Raw genomic sequence first — 18328 nt, forward strand, 5'->3', positions numbered from 1 at the left:
TACAAAGATTTCTCCTTCCCTCCTTCACTCACTCCCTTCCTCTCTCTCTCTCTCTTACACACACACACACACACACACCCTCATATGGATACTAGAAGGCTCTAGAATGTAAAGGAATATCCTGTGTTGGGAAAAACAAAAGGACAAAATAAATTTAACCTGAGAAGTTTGTAAAAAGCCTTGTGAACGTAGAAAAACGATTTCGATGCAACCACTGCTGAGCTTCCTGAGGTGTGGTTGTTGGCAAAAGGTTCTGAAAGAAAGAAAGCACACATTTTCATTTTCTTTCTTTTTTTAACTAAAGAAATTTATCTCTTACATCATTAGGTAACACAGAGCTAAACACACCCACACTCAGGCCTAGTTTGCTTGGAAGTTATTTATACCTCATCAATCTTCTTTCCCTAACCATGCAAGAAGCCCATGGAATTCCATCCTTATCTTCCTTACTAGACCATAAGCGCTTTAAATCCAGGGGTCCTGCAATAGTTTTTTTCACTTCTCTGATCCCCAGCATAGTATCTAGTTCACAGTCAATATTCAATAAATGTCTGTTTCCAATAAGTGAATAACTATTACTCCTTAAAAGTTGGGCATTTCTACTGAACTGCACAGTAATCAAAGTATTAGTAGACATTGCAAATAACTTACATTTAATTTTAGACTTACATCTGTGACTGGAGGGGGTGGCTCTGGCTGGTGGTTTGGTGAACCATTTCTAAGGAAACATTGAAAATGAAAAGGATGAGTCCGTGACACATACAAGGGTTCATCATCTCACAGTAAGTCTGAAGCTAGACATTTTTTTTCTTTTAAGATTTTATTATTTTTTAAAGATTTTATTTATTTATTTGACAGAGAGAGATCACAAGTAGGCAGAGACGCAGGCAGAGAGAGAGAGAGGAGGAAGCAGGCTCCCTGTTGAGCAGAGAGCCCGAGGCGGGACTCGATCCCAGGACCCTGAGATCATGACCTGAGCCGAAGGCAGCGGCTTAACCCACTGAGCTACCCAGGCGCCCTAAGATTTTATTTTTAAGTAATCACCACACCCAATGTGGGGCCTAAAACTACAACTCTGAGATCAAGAGTTGAGTGCTCCACTGACTGAGCCAGCCAGGCACCCCTCAAGCTAGAGATTTAAAGGAATCTGTACTCTCTCATAAAGTAGTCTTAGTCTGATAGTCAATCTTTCTATTATCTGTTAAAGTAACATTAATATTATGGGGAGAGGGGAAGAAACTGTCACTTGTGACATTTTTTTTATTATTGGACAAATTGAAAAAATATAAAAATTTCAGTAAATTGGGATTTATCAGATAAATTATGGCATGAAGAATATTTAACGTAAGAAATTTATAACAGAAATAAAAATATCAGAAGATAAAAGTAATCAATATATTACTACTGTATCAAATATATAAATATACACACAAACATATATAGGAAAAAAAATACCAAAAGAAACTTTATGCAATGCCATGTGATCACATACATTTATAATGAAAACCAAAATAATTATTTTTATTTTTTTAAAAATTTTATTTATTTATTTGACAGACAGAGATCACAAGTAGGCAGAGAGGCAGGCAGAGAGAGAGGAGGAAGCAGGCTCCCCGCTGAGCAGAAAGCCTGATGCGGGGCTCGATCCCAGGACTCCGGGATCATGACCTGAGCCGAAGGCAGAGGCTTTAACCCACTGAGCCACCCAGGTGCCCTTAAATGCTATTTTCTAATAGGAAGAAAAAAGAGGAGAAAGGACTGCATAAAACTCTTTTCAGTCACTTTTGAAGATAATCCAAACCTCAGTGAATCCATGGATCCATCAAAGAGTGACCAAGTAGGAAAACTTAACTGATTTAGAAAATGTTTCTAGGGCGCCTGGGTGGCTCAGTGGGTTAAAGCCGTTGCTTTCGGCTCAGGTCATGGTCTAAGGGTCCTGGGATCGAGTCCCACATCGGGCTCTCTGCTCAGCAGGGAGCCTGTTTCCCAGGGAGCCTGCTTCCTCCTCTCTCTCTCTCTCTCTCTCTGCCTGCCTCTCCATCTACTTGTGTTCTCTCTCTGTCAAATAAATAAATAAAATCTTAAAAAAAAAAAAAAAAAGAAAATGTTTCTATATGAGAAGAAAATGAAAGAAGACATATTTAGGACAAACACAACCTAACTTCATTTCCCATACTTACCCTTCCCCAAGAGAAAAACTGCTGTGGGAACTGTTGAAGCCAGGTGATGGGGAATTATTGACATATGTGATCTCAGGCCATGGAGAACACTAAAAACAAAGAACAACTTAAACACGGAGAAAGTGCATGTGACCCCAGTGTCCCCCCAAAACATCGTTACTTGAGAAACACATCTTGATTGGCATATCTTAATTGTACAGAGGTCCCTATAATGAAGAGACAAAATACCCAGGACAAGTAAATCTTGACCAGGCTAGAAGTTATGTTTGTTTGTTTTTTTAACTGAGATATAATAGACATACAACACTGTATTACTTTCAGGTGTACAACGTAACGATTTGATATACATAAACAGTGTGATATGATGGGATTTTCCTTTAAGAATAGAAAGTACTGACTGACATCATCACCGGAAGAAATCTTTTCACCTCTGTGAGTATAGTTGTCTCATAAGAAGGCTGGTACTTCTCCTTTTCATGAGGTGTCCGTTTCTCCATTTTCTCCCGATCTGTTTTTTGCTTTCTGTCTGCACCTTTGGGCTGGAGAGAGCAATGTTTTGTTTTGACTCATCAACTTTTGACCCAACAATATCCTTTCTAAGAACTTAAATAGTCCCATGCGAAACAAGGATGTAGGTACAATGATGTAAAGACAAGATGTGGGGCGCCTGGGTGGCTCAGTGGATTAAGCTGCTGCCGTCGGCTCAGGTCATGATCTCAGAGTCCTGGGATCGAGTCCCACATCGGGCTCTCTGCTCAGCAGAGAGCCTGCTTCCCCCTCTCTCTCTGTCTGCCTCTCCATCTACTTGTGATTTCTCTCTGTCAAATAAATAAATAAAATCTTAAAAAAAAAAAAAAAAAAAAGACAAGATGTATCCTTGCAACGAAGTCTGAAATAGCAAATTTAACTGTGTGATGGAGCTGAAAAAGAATGAGAGATCTATAACTGTGGACATGGAACGATCTCTAAAGCACACAGCTAACTGAAAAAAGGCAAGCCTCATAACAGTTCATACCGTACAATCCTATTGATGTTTTGAAGAAAATATGTGTATACCTATGTACATGGGTATATAAAAGCACAAAAGAGGACCAAAAGGATACATGCTAAATTGTAACAGTGGCGACCTCCAGGTCACCAGGTCGCCAGGTCGCCAGGAAAGGGTGGGAAATCAGGGTAAAAGGGGTAAAGGGGGACTTCGGTCTGAATACATCAGTATTAATGAACCTTTTGCAATGATAATACATTTATCCATATGATAAAAACAAATAAAGACCAAATTAACAAAAGTAAGCCAAGTACCAATGTAACCAAAACTATTAACATTTCATAATCTTGTGAGCCTTTACAAGAGCTTGTAATCTCAACAGACTTTAAGAGCTTTCAGTGAAAATCCATGTTTTAGCCTCTGGCTCCCTGTCCAAGTTCCTCTTCTGCCATGCCCATCCCCATATAAATTCATTACCAGGCATCTCAGGGATGATCTAAAGAACTGTAGCATAGACTAAGTTTCCAGAGTTGTTGAAAAAAGACAAGCTTCCTTTGACTTAGTAGCTAATGTTAAAACTGAAAGATGAGGGGAAAGTATACAAGGGACAGCAGAAGGTCCAGGAATACCTTGAAGACTTTGATCTGGCAGCTGGCTGAGTGTAAGTGCTCAGTATATTCCCCATTTTCATTTTCCTTGAAGGTATCGATTTGTACTCGGAACGGCACTCCCTTTTCTCCTCCATGCTTCCTCATAGTGAACTCTGTGCTAATGCAGTGTACCTATGAGGAATACAGCATCCAGGTTTCAGCACACCAGTCAACAGTATTTTCTGAGCAACTAACAGCAAAACCTTTAAAAACCCTATGAACACGTATACAAAAACTTTTATGCTTGGTGCACCTGGCTGGCTCAGTCGGTAGAGCACATGACTCTTCATCTTGGGGATCGTAAGTTTGAGCCCCACATTGGCCATAGAGTTTACTTAAAAACGTCTATGTAGGGGTGCCTGGGTGGCTCAGTGGTTTGAGCCTCTGCCTTTGGCTCAGGTCATGATCTCACAGTCGTGGGATCAAGCCCTGTGTCTGACTCTCTGCTCAGCAGGGAGCCTTCTTCCCCCACCTCCTCTGTCTGCCTCTCTGCCTGCTTGTGATCTCTGTCTGTCAAATAAATAAATAAAATCTTTAAATTAAAAAAAAAAAAAGTCTATGTAAATAAAATCTTTAAAAAAAAGACTTTTAGGAGCTCCTGAGTGGCTCAGTTGGCTGAGCACCTGCCTTCAGCTCAGGTTGTGATCCTGGAGTCCCATACTGGGCTCCCTGCTCTGCGGGGAGCCTGCTTCTCCCTCTGCCTCTCTCTCTCTGTCTCTCATGAATAAATAAATAAAATCTTTTTAAAAAAGTTTAGGGGTGCCTCAGTTAAGCTCTGACTCTTGATTTCAGCTCAGGTCGTAATCTCAGGATAGTGAGATCGAGCCCTGTGTTCTGCACTTAATTCGGAGTCTCTGAGATTCTCTCTCTTCCTCTCCTTCTGTCCCTCCCCCTGCTTGTGTTTGAGTGCTCTCTCACTCTAAGAAATAAAATCCTTAAAAAAAATTTAAAAATTAAAAAAAAAAACTTTTACTCTCTTTTCGAGCTTAAAGAATGTATATTCTTTTTTTTTGTTTGTTTAAGAGTGTATATTCTAATGGAGGAAATAAGGAAGCTTAATTATTTATAAGTGAAAGTAGGAGAGCCTGTCTGGCTCAGCCAGTTAAGCGTCTACCTTTGGCTCAGGTTCCCAGGGTCCTGGCATCGAGTCCCACACCCGGCTCCCTGCTCAGCAGGGAGCATGCTTCTCTCCCTCCCTCTGCCATTCCCCCTGCCTGTGCTCTCTGGCTTGCTCTCTGTCAAATAAATAAAATCTTAAAAAAAAAAAAAATATACAGATTCAATGCTAATAAAAGCTACTGGGAGGAACTAAATTCATTAATACAGAGTTAATATAAAAGAAAAGTTTCTTGGACTTTAAGGTAGAGTTTAGAAAGCGCAGGCACCATCCATGCTGGGAAAATAGCAGATATGAAAACTCACGGGCAATAGTGGGGAAAGAAAGGTTTGCAAAGGCTTGCTTGCTACTGCATAAAGTGACGACCCTGGTGAATCTGAACAGTGAAACCTTGACTGACCAAATATTAGCTTAGGTAAGTTGTTAATTTCTCTAAGCCTCAAAAACTATTTCTACTCCACTGGATTATTGCTCAAAGTTTTAAATAAAATCACATATACGTACTGTTTACTTAACAGAGTGACTATCTAATGGGACGTAATAAACTATAGTTTTCTTTACTACCAATAAAAATTTTAAAAGGAGTCTACCCAACAGACATAATTGGATATGTAAAACAAAATTAAAGCATAAAGATGTTCGAAACAACTTTATAGATAATAGAGAAAATTTAGAACAATCTGAATGCTAAATAATAGTGAGGCTATAGTGCGTCTAAAGAATGAAATATTATACAGCCATTTGCAAGCTTTTTTTGGGGGGGGTTGGTTGGTTGGTTTTTAATTTTATTTTATCATACAAATAAATTGGGGAAGTTAGAAGGGCCATTCAGACACTCCTCATTGCCCTCAGGCAAGTATTGAAGAGTCTGGACTTGACAGTCAGGATGCGACCCTGTAAAAATTTCAAATTCAATGTGTTCTATCCTTCAAAAAACAAACTGGTAGGGGCACCTGGGTGGCTCAGCAGGTTAAGCATCTGATTCTAGATTTCAGCTCTGGTCATGATCTCGGGTCCTGGGATGGAGCCATGGAGCCCTGCAACAGGTTCTGTGTTCATCGGGGAGTTTGCATGGATTCTCTCTCTCCCTCTCCCTCTGCCCCGCCTCTGCTTGTGCTCATGCGCTCTCTCTCTCCTAAATACATCAATATTTTTAAGAAAGAAAAAGAAACAAACTGGTAGTAAGAGATGCTCTTCATAACTGGAACCCCATCTGCAATGCCCTACCTGAATAAACACAGATGTCCTCTTTGCCGGGTCCCACAGGAACTCCACAGTATTCAGTTGGGTTGGATTAGCTCTAGGATCGATTATACCAACAGACATTGGGATATCTGAGAAACAAAATGGTAATCACTGAACAGTTCCAAGGGCTACTGGGTTTAAATAAGATAGCACGGGTTGTTTTATTATTGGTCCCTAGTTACCAAGATTTTTACATATCACACCCTAAACCTCTTTTTGGCAATAAAAAGGTTTGATTAGAGCTAAAATTGACCTAAGTACTTTCCTTCTGAGTATCTTTTCTCCATTTTAAAAGGCTTTTAAAATAGGACAATTTAAACAGTTTCCTTTTAACCTGCCAAAATTCTACTTAAAGATAGATTTAGTCTACAGACTAGCTCTAGTGTCATGAAAATTGTAATATAATCTGCTTCACTTACAGTTTTAGGTTTAGTGTTACTGACAGAAGTACACTAACAAGACTGCTATAGAAAGATAAAGCAGAGTGTCTGAATAAAGGCAAAAGCATTGTATTACAGATAAAAGTGGGAAAAATTTAACACAGAGATTGATGCTGGCCTTAAAGTCATCAAATAACCTTGTAGCAGAGCAACAAATCTGATACTCAAGAAGGAAGCAAAAATGAATGAGCTCTAGTAGAATTTTGCTTTCCACTCTACATAGCATATACTTAAATATAATTTCCTGTCTTCCCCTATTAATATTCCAACTGGAGAGAGAAAGCCAGGCTGATATTTCTGATCATACTGTGCTATCACTGTATTACTGTTTTACTGTCAATCCAAACAACAAGGTGGGTCCAACAGTGTTAGTTGTGTTGGATTTATCATAAGGGTAATTTATCAAATGGATATCAGGATTATCTGTACAAGAATCAGTGTTTTCTCTGGTAAAATTAGTAGGTACTTAGAGTTGTTTAACAACTATGTTTGCTAGTAGGAGATAATGACCAATAAGAGATCAAAGACATAGATACCAGGAATAAAAGTACATTCATGAAGAGTGACTGCATGTATGTTTGTAAAGGAACTTCCCTTAAGCCCTATGATTTAAGAAAAATAAATTCTACTCCATGTAGCAGAGCAGTAGGGGAAAAAACCTAAACGGCAAATCAAGAGACATAGATTCTGATCCCAGGTCTCTTACTTTAGGTAATACAAACCACTGGGGCGCCTGGTTGGTTAAAGCCTCTGCCTTCGGCTCAGGTCATGATCTCAGGGTCCTGGGATGGAGGCCCGCATTGGGCTCTCTGCTCAGCAGGGAGCCTGCTTCCCCCACCCCTCTGCCTGCCTCTCTGCCTACTTGTGATCTCTCTCTCTGTCAAATAAATAAATAAATAAAATCTTTAAAAAAAAAAAAAAACCACTAATCTGCCTCTCAGGTATTAGTAAAATAAAGAACTTGCAGCATTTGGGGAAAAAACCTGGCCCCTTTTACATACACACAAAACAAAGTACCAGACCCTGAATAGCCAAAACAATCACGAAAAGTAAAGTTGAAGGTGTCACATTCCCAGATTTCAAAACTTACTACAAAGTTACAGTTATCAAAAGAGTGGTACTGGCATAAAGATGGAGACACAGACAAACAGAACACAAGAGAGAGCCCAGAAATGAGTCCTAACAAACACGGTCGATTGATGGTTGACAAAGTTGCCAAGACCATTCAGTGGGGAAAGAAGAGCTGTTTCAACAAACGGTGCTGGGAAAACTGAATATCCACATACGAGGAATGAAGGTGAACTCTTACCTTATACCACATTCAAAAATTAACTAAAAAATGGGTCAAACACCTAAATGTTTGATCTAAGGCCTAAAAACTATAAAACTCTTGGCAGAAGACATACCAGGAAAAGCTTCATTGGGTTTTGCAATATTCTTAGCTATGACACCAAAAGCATAAGCAAGGCAATAAAATTATTAAATAAACTGGACTACATCAAAATGTAAAACTTTCATGTATCAAAGGACATTATCAACACAGTGAAAAGAGAACCCACACAGAATGGAAGAAAATATTGCGAATCACATATCTGATATGGGGTTAATATCTAGAATACATAAGGAATGCCTACAACTCACAACTACACAAGAACAAAACCAACCAATCAGATTTAAAAATGAGGAAAGGATTTGAATATACATTTCTCCAAAGAAGATACATACATGGCCAATAAGCACACAAAATGATGCCCAACATCACTAATCATTAGAGAAGTATAAATCAAAACCACAATAAGATAACCACTTCACATCCATTAAGATGGCTACAATACAAAAAACCCAAAAAACAATAAACAAAAAAACAAAACCAGAAAATAGCACATGTTAGAAAGAAGGTCAAGTATTTAGAACCCTTGTTCACTTCTGATGGGATTGTAAAATATGCAGCTGCTATGGAAACAGTATGACAGTTCCCCCCAAAATTCAAAATAGAATTACCATACATGATCTAACAGTCCCATTTCTGGGTATATACCCAAAAGAACTAAAAGCAGAGACTGAAATAAATATCGATATACCCATGTCCCTAAACTCCATTATTCACAATAACCAAAAGGTAGAATCAACCCAAGTATCTACTAAAGGATGAATGGATAAACAAAATGTGGTACAAATACACAATGGAGTATTATACAGTCTTTAAAAGGAGGAAAATTCTGGGGCTCCTGGGTGGCTCAGGTCATGACCTCAGGGTCCTGGGATCGAGTCCCGCATTGGGCTCTCTGCTTGGCAGGGAGCCTGCTTCCCCCTCTCTCCCTGCCTGCCTCTCTGCCTACTTGTGATCTCTGTAAAATGAATAAATAAAATCTTTTTTTAAAAAAATAATAATAAATAAAAGGAGGAAAATTCTGATGCATACTACTATCTGGCTAAACCGTGAGGATTAGGTTAAGTGAAATAAGCCAATCACAAAAAGACAAACACTGGATGATTTCACTTATATGAGACACCTGGAGTAGTCTCAGTCATATGGACAAAAGGTAGAATGGTGGTGGTTAGGGGCTGGGGAGAAGAGGAATAGGGCATTATTGTTTAATGGGTACAGGATTTCAGTTTGGGAAGATGAAAAAAGTTCCGGAGATGGATGATAGTGATGGCTACATAATGTGAATACACTTAATGTCACTGAATTATTTACTTCGAAATGTTTTATAATGCTAACTTTTATGTTATATATATCTACAACTAAATTAAAAAAACAAAAAGAAAAATAAAGTCACCTTAAAGGAACAGATGTGACTGTTATGGAACTGAAGTGTCTACACTTCCAACTTTAGTTTTGGTATGACCATCCCAGTAATTTTTTTATGCTTAGTCAATAACATTTCAGGGTTTATGCTGATTGAGCCCCTGAGGCACTTTGCATCAATGTAAACATCAAGTAAAGAAAACCAACTCTCAGACCATACCGATAGACATTTCCTGGGCAAGAGATTCCCTTAACTCACCAATGTCAAGAATTCTATCTCCAGGTCGGTTCCACCTCCAGCCCTCCAGCTGCTGATGTTCAGTGTACTGTAGCCGTCGGTCATGGAACACTACGCGGAATATACTCTAAACGGAAGCAACGAAATCAAATGATAATAGGATCCTTTAAAAATCAGCGCTGATAAAGGAAAACTACCAGCAGTCACCTCCAGTTGGTTTCTAGATACAATCTAAAATTATTTTTCTTGAGATCTGTTTCACTCTAAAACCCATCCCATCCCAAACTCTATTTGAGGGTAAATTTTATAATTGCTCAGATATAAGCTTTATAGTTAACTGGTACCATATTTAAAACATCAGTCCTCATGGACTAAGCATAAAGGACTCTTACTGGAAGCATTTCTACCTGTCTCTACTGTTACCATGTAATATTCAGCTCAGCTCTTCGGGTGTATATGAAAAGCTCAACAAGTTCCCTGCTCGCTAACCCACTACACAGCATTGAGGGTAAGCAGGGGTTGTATCTATCAAGTTTCCTTCTGTTATTCTTACTTTTTAGAGGTGGTTATTAATAGCCTTCCTGCTAACTTTTATCGCAGCTGATCAAATTTCTCTGTTCCAATTGTGCTGTGAATTCAATGCTGTAAGTCTAGACTAAGAAAACTGCTATTTGTCAACAGAACTTCCTGTTTTTCTCGCTACTAGACCGCATATACAAAGAAGACCCTGGAGTTTCTCTAAAAATCTGAAGGAGGTCCCTCTATTCCACCCCAAAGAAGTTCACTGAACCGGGAGACTACTGGGACATGGAGTAGTAAGCCTTCTGTCTTAGCAACTGTGAAAAGTCCATGTGAATGGAGGGGGCTCACTCCCACTCCAAAGAAATAATAGTTTACCACTCTGCCAGCAAACTATAGTAGCTAAGAGACAGCACCAAGCCCTTTATGGAAGCAAAAGAACATGACCCAAAAAGAGTCGGTAAAAGGATATTGTGCAGAGGAATGATTTACTCATTTTCTTTTACCTTTACCAACTTGCCATTAATTTCTGGAAGTTCTCCAAGTTTCCTATTGTCTAGCATACGAATTTCATAAGACTGTCCTGGAAGAAAAAGTAACTGTATATTATATTCATCATAAGTTAACTTTGTAATATTCAGAAAGAATAAAATTCAGCTGGTTGAATATACAAGAGTATAATCTTATTAGTATTAGTAACAACTATAGTCCTTAACTATATGCCAGACATAGTGCTAAGTGTTTTCATATGTTATATCATCAGTTGATACAATTCTCAAGAGTATTATCAATCCCATTTTTACAGATAAAGGAATTGAAACACAAAGAGTTTAAGTAATTTGTCCAAAGTCACACAACTGGTAAACAGGATTGGGTAAGGATTAGAAAGAAGGAGGGAGACAGGAACTAAAACTAGGCAGGTGCACAGAAGAAGCCACTGATATATATCCAACATGACATAAAAGTGAAAAATCTTTGACATAAGACTTCAACTCTGACAGGTCACACTAGATAGATATACTTTTTACCATAAAAGTATACCTAATAAAATATCATCAATCCACCAATTTTCAATAATACTAACAAGAAAAGAAGCATCTAACCTTGATTGAGATATGTCAGGGTTTCATCATGGAGTTTCACGGCTGGAGAGGTCGCAGCACAGAGCACATATTGAAAAGGCAGGATTTTATTCTCATTATCAGGGGGCAAACTTGACTCTTCTTGCTTAAAAATGGGCAATGCAAGGACATCACTGAAATACAGCAAACAACTTATGTTAATACCTAACAGTGGTACAAAAGTGGATTTATGTTGAAACACTTGAACTGGGATGCCTGGGTGGCTCAGTTGGTTAAGCAGCTGCCTTCGGCTCAGGTCATGATCCCAGCGTCCTGGGATTGGGCAGGGAGCCTGTTTCTCCCTCTGCCTCTGCCTGCCATTCTGTCTGCCTGTGCTCGCTCTCTCTCCCTCTCTCTCTCTGACAAATAAATAAAATCTTAAAAAAAAAAAAAAGAAAGAAACACTTGAACTGCAATTTGGTTTGGAAAACTATGAACATTACTCACTTTGATGGAGTCTCTTCCCAAATACTCAGTTCAGATTACCTGCTGTGCTGTCCCCCTCACCACCACATCATGGGCAATGACAGATAGTCACTGCTAAAACAGTTTGGACAGGGGTTCCTAAAAGGGCTCTGAAAATTATACGCAGAGTTCCAAAATGTCAAGTTAGGACACTCAGTAATGTTTTTGTTCTTCGAAGGGCACCAACTGCAGTTATCTCTAGAACCGTATCAGCTGATCTACTCTAGGGACTAAAACAAGACTCAGAATTCCTAGAAGCCACTTGAAAAGGACATATGACCAGGATATATTTCAAAGTCAGCTTACATTCTGTGAAATGCTACTAACGGAAAGTGCTGTGTTTTAGTCCCTCAAAGCCTTGGGCAAATCTTAGACAAGCTCTCTAGTCTTCACTCCTTCATCTATAAAATGTGAATCACAATTGCTGCCAAGAGTAAATATGTGAGAAAATATTTTGGAAACTGTAAGAGACTAAAATTGATGTACACAGGACTAACAATAATTCTCCCTTATAAACTCTAGCCATGGATTAGTAGGAGAGAATATCCTGGCCCTATCCTGGAGACCTAAACTGTTGTGATCAACATTTGCCCCAGACCAAACTTTATTTTTTATTTTTTTAAAAGATTTTATTTATTGATTTGACAGAGAGAGAGATCACAAGTAGGCAGAGAGGCAGGCAGAGAGAAGGCAGAAGCAGGCTCCCTGCTGAGCAGAGAGCCCGATGTGGGGCTCAATCTCAGGACCCTGAGATCATGACCTGAGCCGAAGGCAGAAGCTTAACCCACTGAGCCACCCAGGTACCCCCAGACCAAACTTTAAAAGAATCTTAAGAGATGTACCAAATTAGGGGCACTGGGGTGGCTCAGTCAGTAAGCGTCTGTCTTGGGCTCAGGTCATGGTGCCGGAGTTCTGGGATTGAGTCTTGTATTGGACAACCTGCTTGGTGGGGAACCTGCTTCTCTCCCTCTCCCTCTGCTCCCCCACCTACCAACATGCTCTCTCTCTTGGTCATTCTCCCCCTCAAATAAATAAAATCTTAAAAAGAGAGAAAGAGAGATGTACCAAATTTCTAATTATTCCAAGACATGCCACAAAATTCTCAAAATAAAACACATTTTAATTCACTTATAGAATTTGTACCTGTACTCACTAGAACAGCTGAAGTTAAAAAGAATGACAACCCAAATGTTGGCAAGGCTGTGAAGCAACCAGAACTCCTATTCTTCACCAGCACAAGTGTAAAATAACACAGCCAATGTAGAAAAAGGAATGGATGTTTCTTAAAAAAGTAAATATCTATATGCCCTTTGATGTAGCGATTCTACTCACAGGTATTTATCCAAAAGAAAAGGAAATATAAGTCCATTCAAGGCTTGTGCATAAATGCTAATAGCATAAAAGCAAAAACTGGAAAGAATCCAAATGTTTGTAATTAAGAGAACGGAATGCACAAACTGGTATATTCGTACAATGGAATACCAGTCAACAAAATGAAGGAATGCAACATGCATGCATCTCACAAACACATTACTAAACAAAAGAAGCTAGATACAAAGAATGTACAATGTACGGTTCCATTTCTATGATGTTCTAAAACAAAGCTGAGAACAGTGGTTTCCTGGCAGGGCACAGATTGACCTGGAAGATATAGACAAGGGTACTTTCTTGGGAGGTAAAAATGTTCTATAGAACGCTAAGTGTGTGGGCCACAGGGCAATTCTTTCTATGCACCTTCAGCAGTATACATTCTCTTCAAACATTATAGAATCATCACATTCAGGCAAAAGGAACCATTGATAGAAAAATGGCTGAACTCCTATAAATCTTAGAGACATTATAAATTCTTACAGGAAAACAAAATAAGCAGAAAATGTTCTGATTATTGTCCTAACAATCCACATAGAAGTGATAAAAATTTAATGGCATAAATGCTTTAAGGAGGGGGGGAGGTTAGAGAAGAGAAAAGAAAGAAATTTCTCTTTCTGCTGATGTCTAAATAGCAAGGCTATATGTTATTAGTTGAATCTGGGCACCTGAGATACAAACCAGTTGTTGTTGTTGATGTTGTTGTTAAGATTTTATTTATTTATTTGACAGACAGAGATCACAAGTAGGCAGAGAGGCAGGCAGAGAGAGAGGAAGGGAAGCAGGCTCCCCGCTGAGCAGAGAGCCTGGTGCGGGGGCTCCATCCCAGGACTCTGGGATCATAACCTGAGCCTAAGGTAGAGCCCACTGAGCCACCCAGGCACCCCAATACAAACCAGCTTTAATGAAACCCAGGTTTCTTACTGCTAAAAAGTATTTCAAAGGCTAGAAAAACAACAGGTGCTTTCCTCTCCCTGAGGTCTAGAGGTATGTGCTTTGCTCAAAGGGTTGGAGTTGAGTGGAGAAAGTGAAGAATTCTTCTTTCTGTCTATATTAATGTCAGGCAAAATATGCTATGGATCCCTGGAGACTATATAAAACCGAAGCAGCACTGGGTTTTCTAGCAAAGGACTTCAACCCAGTTCTTCCACTTCTCAAATCAGGAAGCTACCCAAGTTCCCACAACAAACAGTACAGAAAATAAGGTACTACACTGCAAAACTTCAGAACCATGATGCTAGTCTTTGAAAGACTCTTTGCTTATCATTCTCAACAAGTATCTGGATACATGCATTCTCAAATACACCACATCTGATGATTCTTTGAAAGATTAGTGAAGATTATCAGGAATCAAGGCAAATGGGATTTTGCAACATAGCAACTGCTCAACCTTTTAGAATGTAGGGCAGTTATTATTCTTTTCTTCTCAAATATTACTGCCTAGCAAGGTTAATAAATAGCAAGAGTCCCTAGTTTTCTCAATATAATGTGGCTTTATACCTAATCCCTCATGACTAAGCAATCTGATGCTGAAATTCGAAAACTGATTCTAAAAGTTACATCTAAAATTAACTCAAAACAGGGGCACCTGGGTGGCTCAGTGGGTTAAAGCCTCTGCCTCCAGCTCAGGTCACGATCCCAGGGTCCTGGGATTGAGCCCCACATCGGGCTCTCTGCTCAGCAGGGAGCCTGCTTTCTCCTCTCTCTCTCTGCCTGCCTCTCTGCCTACTTGTGATCTCTGTCAAATAAATAAATAAAATTCAATAAATAAATAAATAAATAAATAAATAATAAAATTAACTCAAAACAGCCAAACCAAATACACAAAACTGTATTTTCTCATCAGAGATTTTAAGATCCAAAAGCCTCAAATATATTTTAATTACTCATGTTCTTGCTACACATTTCTTGTACTCTGCTGTGGGAGCAAGAGTACAATTCAGTTCCACGTTCCTAGAGATGGAGGCTGATGGTCACTGGTGAGCAGAGTTCTAGGACCCTGTCTATAGCAAAAACAGTAACATATTAAGTAAGCAACAATTTTAGAAATACAGACATCTGCTCCTTCTTAGAGATAAACTGAGCATTGATTAGGAAAACCCACTCTGAGTTGTGAAGCCTAAGTAGTTGGTACCAATGTATAATTTAGCATGTTACTACATTCTCCAGGTGCTTCATATACTTTTTAAAAGTAATCTCTGCACCCATTGTGGGGCTTGAACTCGTGACCTCAAGATCAAGAGTTGCATGTTCCACTGACTGAGCCAGCCAGTCGCCCCTGCTTCATGTATTTAATTCATTCCAATGAAATGTAAGCTATTGGAAGGAGTAAATTCTATTTTCTGTGCTTAGTAAATATTTGTTGATGTGATTTATACTTTTGTTTGCATTCTCCAGAACACTCAGCACATTTCTGCAGTATGACATCTGATCAAATATTAGGATACGGAAATCTCACCTGATAAAAAAGATAAGTTGCGTATATGTTAAAAACGTGCATTGCTAAGTGGAAATTCACACCAAGAATGGAAACAGCAGAAAGCATCTAAGTGGAAGTAACAGAGGAACAGGAGTAAGACCAGGAGTGATATTTCCTGTATGTAACCAGGATTCCATGAAGAGTTGCTTCATGGTCTCCTGAGGCATAAACTACTCTTTTGAGATAAGACAGCCTCTGCAAGGTCTGTAGGAATTCACAACTATGCTTTATTTAATCTTCTCCCTCAGGCCTACCATCTGCTGAATCTCCTCTTCTAGAGAGCCTAAGAAGGGAGAGGGAAAGGTTTGATAAGCTCTTCTTTGAGCAAGAGAAGCAAGTAGACAAGTTGTCCAAAGCATCAAAGAAAATTAGAAACTAACTTGGCATAATATGAGGTCCCAAACTTCTAACTTCCCTATTTATGCCCTCATTTAGACTCCATCATAATGAAAACATCTGAAACAAAACACAAAATACCCCATGACAGTCCTACCGGGAAAGGGCAAGCACTACAGTTTACTCATTAGGCCAGCTTCAAGAGAGAAAAAAACATCCAGTAAAAAACTAGTCAGAGCACCTTGAAAGAAAGGAGGAAGCAGACTGATTTCAGGGATTTGTAGGAAGGCTGGCAGGGCAGATCAGGGACCTGATAAGAAGAGATGGTCCTGCAAGTCTTAACACAAAGCCAGTGAAATGTCCTTACAACTGAGAAATGGTAAAGAAAGAGTACTTTCTGGTAGGAGCCCTCTGTCACAAAAAGTAATAAAAGATTCCTACTATCTGAACATCTGCTGAAAAATCTCATTCAACTAAAAAGCAGCATATATTTTAAAAATTGCCTTGCTGGGGTCCCTGGGTGGCTCAGTTGCTTAAGTGTCTGACTCTTGGTTTCATGAGATTGAGCACTACAATGGGCTTTGCATCCATGGGTATGGAGGCTGCCTGGGATTCTCTCTCTCTCTCTCTCCCTCCTTCTGCCGTCTCTCCTCCCTAAAAAAAAATCTGCCTTGGGAGTGCCTGGGTGCCTCAGTCAGTAAAGTGGCTGATTCTTCATTTTGACTCAGATCATGATCTCAGGGTTGTGAGATCAAGCCCCACGTGGTTTCCAGGCTCAGCAGGAAATCTGCTTCTCTCCCTCCCTCTCTCCCTCTGCCTCTTCCACTGCAGTGGGATGCTCTCTCTCTAAAATAAAGAAATCAATAAATCTTTTCTTTATCTTTTTAATTTATTTATAATAAAGCCATTTTTAATTGCCTTGTTCATTATTCTATCACCCAGAAGGCAGAAAAAAATGAGTAGAATTTTATTTTATTTTATTTTTAAGATTTTTATTTATTTGACAGACAGATCAGAAGTAGGCAGAGAGGCAGGCAGAGAGAGAGAGAGGAGGAGGCAGGCTCCCCGCTGAGCAGAGAGCCCGATGCAAGGCAACGATCCCAGGACCCTAGGGATCAAGACCTGAGCTGAAGGCAGCGGCTTTAACCACTGAGCCACCCAGGCGCCCCAATGAGTAGAATTTTAATTCTGAACTGAATTTGACCAAGAAGAAACTGCTCAGAAAACAGGAAATGGTGGGAACCTGAAAAGGAAGCAGCTAAGCCAGATAGGTAAAAAGAACAAAGAACACAGCCAGGTGTGTTTCCTAGTGTCTAAGAGAACAGGCTTCAAAAAACAATGACAATAGGACCCAAGCATGAAATATTGCCCATCTCACATTATCTGAGATAGAGAGAAAAAAGTGGGGAAGTACCTAAAGAGACTAAATGGAAAACGGTCTGCTCAGAATTAGAAGAACATGCCCTCCAAAAATACATATAAAAGGAAAGAAACTATTTAAAAAAATGGAACTGACCTATAAAAAGCTTGAGCTGAAACCCAGAATATGCTGAGATTTACAAAAAGTATCAAGGCGGCACAGGTCTACTCTTTGATGTAAATAGTGTACTACTGATTAAAACACTAACATACTAATAATGAATATTCAGGCAGGACACAAGGAACACTAGGAGCCATAACCAAACTAACTCATTTTCTTTTTTTTAATATAGTATGACCTGTAAACATAAATACTTCTGGATTTCCAAGGTGAAAAATATGGATTTTGTAGTAGTTAATTGGCTTCATAGATCACTATGTAACCATACCTGAAGAGTACAGGTAAGTCTAGAAGGTTTAGTGGTACGTCACAGGACCCCAGAGAAACCTGTCCTCTCTAACATTTTTTAAAATGACTTGGGGGTTTCTGGGTGGCTCAGTCGGTTAAGTGTCTGCCTTCAGCTCAGGTCCTGATCCCATCAGGCTCCCTGCTCAGTGGGGAGTCTGCTTCTCCTTCTCCCATTCCCACTCCCCCTGCTTGTGCTCTCTCTCCCTCTCTCTCTCAAATAAATAAAATCTTAAAGAAAAAAAATTTTTTTAAATGACTTGGATGAGGACACTGAAGAGGAAGATGATAAAATATGTAAATGATAGGATGAGAAAGCAAATATCCTGTATGACAGAATCAACTTTTTAAAAAATTATTCCTTTTTAATTTATTTTTTTAAATAAACATATAATGTATTTTTATCCCCAGGGGTACAGGTCTGTGAATCGCCAGGTTTACACACTGATTAAAAAGTTGATTCTTCAACTTTTTAAAGCAGGTCTAGGGCACCTGGGTGGCTCAATAGGTTAAACCTCTGCCTTCGGCTCAGGTGATGTTCCTGGGGTCCTGGGATCAAGGCCATACAGAGCTCCCTGCTCAGCGGGGAATCTGCTTCTCCCTCT

At 39.4% G+C, this 18328-nt stretch overlaps 1 protein-coding gene across 6 annotated transcripts in view; it reads right to left on the minus strand.

Moving 5' to 3' along the window:
- The window catches only part of TFCP2 (transcription factor CP2), a 57369-nt gene that overhangs the window by 7493 nt on the left and 31548 nt on the right, over nucleotides 1-18328 (minus strand). For 3 of the 6 annotated variants that reach the window (XM_082741308.1, XM_082741307.1, XM_082741306.1), the window contains exons 2-10: nucleotides 11233-11384; nucleotides 10636-10712; nucleotides 9632-9737; nucleotides 6163-6269; nucleotides 3798-3950; nucleotides 2609-2719; nucleotides 2181-2269; nucleotides 652-718; nucleotides 160-253 (exon numbers count right to left, since the gene is read on the minus strand). In XM_082741308.1, coding sequence (XP_082597434.1) covers nucleotides 160-253; nucleotides 652-718; nucleotides 2181-2269; nucleotides 2609-2719; nucleotides 3798-3950; nucleotides 6163-6269; nucleotides 9632-9737; nucleotides 10636-10712; nucleotides 11233-11384 — 956 coding nt within the window. The remainder of the gene's footprint in view (nucleotides 1-159; nucleotides 254-651; nucleotides 719-2180; nucleotides 2270-2608; nucleotides 2720-3797; nucleotides 3951-6162; nucleotides 6270-9631; nucleotides 9738-10635; nucleotides 10713-11232; nucleotides 11385-18328) is intronic. The other 3 variants (XM_082741311.1, XM_082741310.1, XM_082741309.1) reach the window with 1 other exon arrangement.

The sequence above is a fragment of the Mustela nivalis genome, assembly GCF_964662115.1.
Source record: "Mustela nivalis genome assembly, chromosome: 7".
Taxonomy (NCBI): Eukaryota; Metazoa; Chordata; class Mammalia; order Carnivora; family Mustelidae; genus Mustela; species Mustela nivalis.